At 33.2% G+C, this 7,250-nt stretch overlaps 1 protein-coding gene across 1 annotated transcript; it reads left to right on the top strand.

Annotated features, from left to right (window-relative positions):
* Positions 1 to 6,247: 6,247 nt before the first annotated feature.
* Positions 6,248 to 6,865, top strand: LOC125826339 (uncharacterized). The gene has a single exon (XM_049505648.1). The coding sequence runs from the start codon at positions 6,248 to 6,250 to the stop codon at positions 6,863 to 6,865; it is 618 nt and encodes a 205-aa protein (XP_049361605.1).
* Positions 6,866 to 7,250: the final 385 nt, after the last annotated feature.

Here is a 7,250-nt window from a genome sequence, read left to right as displayed (position 1 = left end):
GTTGGACCGTGTTACAATTTTTGTGGCAGATAAATTTGGCTTTTGGTATTGGTGGTGGAAATTGAAGTTATTACTTTTATTCGTTTTATTTTGCTTTTGTCTTGGTGTAAGTTTGGATGGAGAACTAGTTGATGTACGTATGTAACGTTCGAAGCAATGGAAACAAATTTAAGTTCTTGTAAATAATATTCTAGCTGAATAAATGCATTCACACGAATTTTCTACATAAACTTTTGATCACATTAATTTTTAATTTTTCCACATTGGAGAAAATGATATTATCCTAATTACTAAGAATAGGTACTCGGATAAGCAGACAAAATTAATTATAATTTTTAATTACGTTTAAAGGAATTGGATCGAGTCACCCATGTGGGTCAATTCAGATCCATGTGAGAAGAAAATAGACATATATTATATATTAATAAATGTCATGAAAAATCACAACTATTTAAATAGTTGTGTCCCTTAGCTATAGAATTATAAAAGAGTTCTCACATGAGAAACCAACGTATCTTTTCATTCTCTACAACTTCAAAAGAACAGACACATCTTTTGCTTCTTCTCTTTCTCCCTTAGTCAATTCCAATAATGCTCGTGTAAAGATTCTTTGAAGGATTCTTCTCCAAAAAGTGTTGGAACGAACAACTATAACATGTACAATTTTAGACTATAACTTTATATGTTGTAAGTCATATTTATATACATGTAATTGCACTTTCTTACTAATAAAACAATATTGAATGATAGTACAATCAAGTGGAATATAGTATAGGCTACTAATAGAATTTAGACTAGTTTTTTTTTTAAGGTTTAATTAACCGAGAGATTTTGCCTTATAATAGAAAAACATCTCATTTTTTTCTCACTTATAACAAGCTATCTTAAAATTTCCCCCCTCTAATGAAAATTACTTGGATTGCTACCTTTTAATAAATAATTACTGATTTTAGTGATATTTTTTACTTATTATCATTTATAGTAATACATTGCAAAATCTGCAATATGTATTAAAAGTGAATTACGTATGCAATATATATGTATTATAACTGTCTTTTAAAAATATATTATGTTTGTTTGGTAAGAAATTGACACATTGTATTATAAGTGTATTAAAATGTGTGATAAATGTATTATCCATCAATAAAACTTGAATTATATGTGAATAATAAAAATATTTTTTGTAATATGTATTAAAACTGTATTATAAATGTATTAAAAATGATTAAGCGGAAAAAAAATGTTATTGCTATAAATGGTACATATTTTTTAAATATAGTATATTTATGTAAGTTTCCCCTCTTTTTAAATAGTATACTGATCATCTTTAATCTTCAGATCTTGGCATCAACGAGCTATTTAACTTTTTGTCTGCTTTTATTAGCTAGTTTGTTCTTAGTCCAAAAAGAAAAGGAAAATCAAACCTAATTCACTTGTCTTTAATCATCTTTTATAAAATTTAAATTAAATTTTATCCCATACGAGCTCTTCGACAAACACTCAAATTAATTATTGAGGCATTTTTTGGGTTAAATCCTACAAACGAATTTATCACGAATCAAGTGAATAATATCTTAGTAGTTGATCTGCATAACAATTTTTGTGGCAGTAAATTTGGCTTTTGGTGGTGGAAATTGAAGTACTCCCTCTGTCCCAATTTATGTGACACATATTATTTTTCGAGAGTTAAACGGTGTACGTTTGATTGAAAATTTGCGTATGAAATTATGATTTTTAAAAAATGAAATGTATATATTTGTAAACTACGTAAAAAGTACTATACGTCATAATAATTGACAATCTAAAATATTTAAAAGATATATGAAACATTTATGATCAAATATAGACTTATTTAAATCTCGAAATTCGAAATTAATCACATAAATTGAAACTGAGAGAGTATTACTTTTATTTGTTTTATTTTCTTTGTCTTGGTGTAAGTATGGATGGAGAACTAGTTGATGGTACGTATGTAACTTTCGAAGTAATAGAAACAAATTTGATTTGTAAATGATATTCTAGCTGAGTCAATGCATGCACAAGAATTTTCTACCTAAACTTTGTCAAATTTTTAATTTTTTCCACTGTGAAGAAAATGATGTTATCCTAATAATATTCTCTTCTACCTAAACTTTGTCAAATTTTTATTTTTTTCCACCGTGGAGAAAATGATGTTATCCTAATAATATTCTCTTTGAGAAATGTTGTATCTTGACTCCCTCCATTCAATAATAGTTGTTCATTATATTATTTTGAAATGTCTAATAATACTTGTTCATTTTATAAAATTAATGGATAACTTTATATTTAGTTACTTATTTATCATTATCATTAATTATAGTCATCTCTTTATTATAGTTTTCAAGACAATGTATTTATTATATTCAAAGGGTGATATAGTAAATTTACCTTCTATCTATAGATTCTTAGGAAGGGTGCAAAGTCAATAGAATAGTAGACGCGTATTGTTAAACAGAAGGAATAGAAGAAAACTGAAAATTATCTGTGTGTCTCGATACTAATTTCTCCGGTCCAAAATAATTGATGGATATGCTTGGACACAAGAAAATAAATGTTACCCTCTATCCCATATTACATGGATACTTTTTATTTTACAAGATAATTAAAAGATCACCACTAGTTGATTAAATTTACTATTTAGCTCTTTATTTATATTAATTAGCTTCTTCAAAAAAGAAATTTTTAAATTTTCAAAATTTGTTTAAACGTCTTAAGGCTTAAGGGTAAAATGGGAAAATTTTGACTAATTCTATCTTGATTTAGTAAGTGATCAAGTCGTATGGAACAAATATTTTTGATAAAACGCCAATCTAATATGGGACGGAGAAAAATAACTAAAATATCCTTGATTATGATATTTTTTTCTTTTTAGGTTGATATGCATACATCATTAAATTTGTTGATTTCGGAAAATATCAAGGACAACTTTAACAGAGAATAATACGCTACTTTCTTAATTTTGTAAAACACTAATCAACTTTTAGAGACTAAAATATCAATATTCAAATTTTGAAAATTGAACTCCATTAAATTATTCAATTAACTCAATATGTAACGATCGGGTTCCGTCGTTATAGAAAAGCCAACGGGAAAAAATTTTGGGTCGGAAAACTTTTTCGTAGTAACTTGAAATTTCCCAACCTAGTTCAGATTTGGACGAAATTGGAGTATGTGAGGTCTAGGGAAATCTGGTAGCAATTGGGTGATCTAATTATGAATTTGATCACATGAGTAGATACATAAGACGTTAAGGAATCCGTACGACTTTACGGAATTGAATTCGGGCGAGTAGAACTCCCAGAATTGATCTTGGCGTGAACGATAGTTTCTAAATGTCGTTGGTCGAGGGTGTGTTGTGAAATGGGGTCTTGGAATTATTAAAATAGCTCACTGGTTTCGAGCAAGCCGCTGGGACGGAATTTCTGCCACCAAGGCGGGGATGCTGTAGCGGGGTGGGTGCCGCCGTGGCGGGCCAGACGCGACTTAAAGTAGTAAATAAACCCCAAAAATGTTTTATTCTGTAATTTTCAAATTTGAGAGCTAAGGAACTAACCCAGGTCTTTTCTTGACAGTTTTCCACCATATTTGAGGCTAAAGGTAAGATTTTAACTCCCTGAATCCGTTTTTCGATCCATAGAACGTAATCTAATGTGTAATTATCGATGGGGGAGGATTTTGATCTGGAATTTATGATGGAAACAGCCCTAATTGGGAGATTGGGATCATGGGTATGATATAGGATTGTTAGTAATCCGGATAATTAGTGATTGTTTATTGATTCCCGTATTATATTGATTGTTTATAGACCAATAGCAAGCGGCACGAATTCGGAAAGGGAAGGATCAAGTTTCCTAGGGTTTCAAAGCTTGTTTCGAGGTAGGTGATAGTTGTGATTCTATGATTGTGTGATGTATGTTTATTTTTGCTTCATTATGATACATGTATGTATGTGAATGTTGCATTATTGATCACATTAATTGTAAACGAGATATATGAATGATGAATGTCATGAATCATTACTTGATTGTATGATTATGAGAATGTACTTTGTGATTGTGATGGTGGCTTGTTGAATTGATCGGGTGTTGCGTTTCGACACACTAACTTGGATCGGTTGCCACGTTCTGGCATAATTATGAGATTGGTTGTCAAGTTTCGGCATAATCATTGAATCGGGTACCACGTTCCGGTATGCTAACTGTTTGGATTTGGGTTCCATGAGAGGACCAATTATTTGATATAATTGTGTATCTTGAGAAATGTAAAATTGTATCTTGTTCGTAAGTGTTGATAATCTTGTATATGTTCGATATATGCATGTGATTATATTGTTGTATTGACATATGTATGTTGCACTTAGTGGGATAGCTGCATGATCCTACCAGTACATTGTGGTTGTGTACTGATATTGCACTTGCTCTTTCTTTGTTAAGTACAGTGCATCTTCAGGCAGCTATTGATAGACCTCTCTTAGAAGATCAGTGATCGTTCTATTAGTTCGAAGCTGATATGAGATGTTAGTTCGAAGTTGATATGAAGTTTTGATGATTTAATAAACTTATCGATCTAACAAGGAACCAGATCCTTGTTATTGGGCCTGCTGACAGGAAAATAAATGAATAACTCAGTGTGAAGAATATTTGTGTGTAATTATCCAAAAGGGGGAAAATGTTATATTCTAGGTGTTTTGATGATCCTCACAAATGCATGGACCTAGTCCCTGGCAGAGTGCTCTCGTCCAGATACAAATGGAGTACAGATGTAAAGCTGTCATGTCAGGTGGTAGGTGAAAGTGCGGTGTCTTACACTAATAGGAAGAGTGAACGAGATTGTATGCTTCAGTGTCTCACAAATGCAGGGACCTGATCCCAGGCAGAGTTCTCTCGTCCAGATCTATAATGAGGTACAACTGTAAAGATGTCGTGTTAGAGGTTGGTGAGGCGTCAGCATACTACACCAATCAGAATGGACGAGGGTGTTTGTCCAATGGGTAATAACTATTTATGGTTGATATTTTCTACATGACAAACACCATATTAAATTCATTCATCCTAAGAAGAAAGTCAGCCAGCAAGCCTTTTCAAGAACCCACAAAAATGTTTGCAAGCGACCTGGTCCCTGCAAGACTGCGATATGAAAAGGTGACAAGACAGCCGTTAGAAAAGTTGTCACCTCTGATGTGGTAGGTGAGCAACTTTTCTAAACAGTAGGTTATCAGCCAATAGGAGTGTTCCAACGAGTTTGTGTTGATTTATATCATCTCTTTCCAAAATACACAAACTCAAGACTTGGCAAAACAAAAACTTGGATTTTCTCTGAAAATTCATAAGCTTTAAAAGAAGGCCATCTTCAAGGAAGAACAATACTCATGCTCAACAAAGGGACCTGATAGAGTGCTGAAGTGTCTTTGTTGAGTTTGAGTTTGAGTTTTGTTAGTTTTTGCAACTTGAAAATTCTCAAGAACACTTGCAAAGACTCACTTTTAAGAAGTATTCTCCGGCAAGCACAACAAGGACCTGATCAAGCTGCAAGTATCAGAGTGTGTCTTAGGAGCTATACTTCCATGCATATATTGTAAATATGTTCCTAGTTTATAAAGGATTCAGATATTTGTTTCGGTTTTTAAAAGCCTAGATCAATTGAGTTTAACTGGTTTAGTGGGCAGCATTGTTTTGCTGCTTAGTCAAATTCTAAATCATCTAGGAGCTAATTGATTTAGTAGGCGGTATCCGCTTAGCAAAGTCTAAGTTATCTAGGGGTGATAGCTTAGTGGGCAGTGTTGTATCTGTTTTGGCTCGTCTAAGTGATAGGAGGTATTGCTTAGTGTGGAGATTAGCAAGCTAATCTCATTTTGTAAACTGACTTTTACTTTTGCTTGGAGAAGATTAGTGGAAGCAGTTTGAAAAGTCATGTGTGACAGGTCGTGGTTTTACCCCCTTGAGCAAGGAGGTTTTCACGTAAAATCATTGTGCCTGATTTACTTTGTGTTATTCATTTTCTGCACTTTATTCTATTGGGGATCTGGTCCCAAGAACACTGGTGAACACATACATTCCAACAATTGGTATTAGAGCTTGGGCTCTCTATTTGGTTTACACCATGAGAGAGATTCCTGAAGGAAATGACGATACCATTGAGCATGCAAAAAAGTCAGTCTCCCACAAGACCTCCTTTTCTTGATGGTCAATTCTATAAACATTGAAAGATTCGGATGAGAGACTATCTCATGGCTGAGGACATTGAAGTATGGGACGTCATATGTAAAGGTCCTTATGTGCCAACTATGGAGGTTAAAGATGGAGAGGTCACAAGAGTCATTCCCAAAACTCGACAACAGTATAATGACTCTGACACACCATTAGTCCAGAAAAATCATAAAGCAAGGAAGCTACTGATGTGTGGCCTTAGTGTAAATGAATACGATCTGATCTCATCTTGTGAATCAACCAAGGAAATCTGGGATCTATTGAGAAAAACTTATGAGGGCACTAAGGAAATAAGGAAATCTAAGCTAGATCTATTTATCACTCATTTTAAAGGTTTCACAATGAAAGAAGGTGAACTCATTCATGAAATGCGCACTAGATTCTCCACAATTACAGATGAGCTCATGTTCCTTGAAGAACCAATCTCTGTTGTCAAGCAAGTCTCTAAGATACTAGAAATTCTTCCTAGATCTTGGACAAATGATTTTGTGATTGAAAATGAGACAAGAGAACCTGATGTAATGACGATGTATCCACTATTTGAGCATCTTCAAGTTCATGAGATGCACAGAAAATGGAGGGGTCTCTTTCTCAAGGGAAAAGACAAGAGGACAGATCTGATTGATGAGGCCGATTAGAAGAAAGAAAATCATGACAAGGCTACCAGCTCAAGTGAAGTGTGTGGCAAGTGCAATCTACCAGGTCACTCCATTGGAAGCTGTCCTGTAATGACCCGGACCCAAAATGTCTTTCTTTTTATTATTTTGAATAGTCATTTAACTATAGTTAATTAATTTGCGGGTAATTTATTTATTATTAATAATAATGGGCCAAGTCTGAAATATTTAAATAGATTAGTAGGAATCATTACTTTTAATACATAATTAATTTTAAAAAGAAAAGAAAGAGGTGGAAGAAAACTGACATAAACATGCGACTAAAAATAAGAAGCTGGAAAAAAAATGGGGGAATACTCTGCCGCCGTCGCATAGCAATACCTTGAGGTAATCATTTTCAAATTGT

The sequence above is a fragment of the Solanum verrucosum genome, unplaced genomic scaffold, assembly GCF_900185275.1.
Source record: "Solanum verrucosum unplaced genomic scaffold, falcon-dt-bn FXZP01000060.1, whole genome shotgun sequence".
Taxonomy (NCBI): domain Eukaryota; kingdom Viridiplantae; phylum Streptophyta; class Magnoliopsida; order Solanales; family Solanaceae; genus Solanum; species Solanum verrucosum.
This window is presented reverse-complemented; position numbering and strand designations above follow the sequence as displayed.

Coding starts and splice junctions, on each gene's coding strand:
- LOC125826339 (XM_049505648.1), top strand. CDS start 6,248: ATGGCTGAGGACATTGAAGTATGGGACGTCATATGTAAAGGTCCTTAT.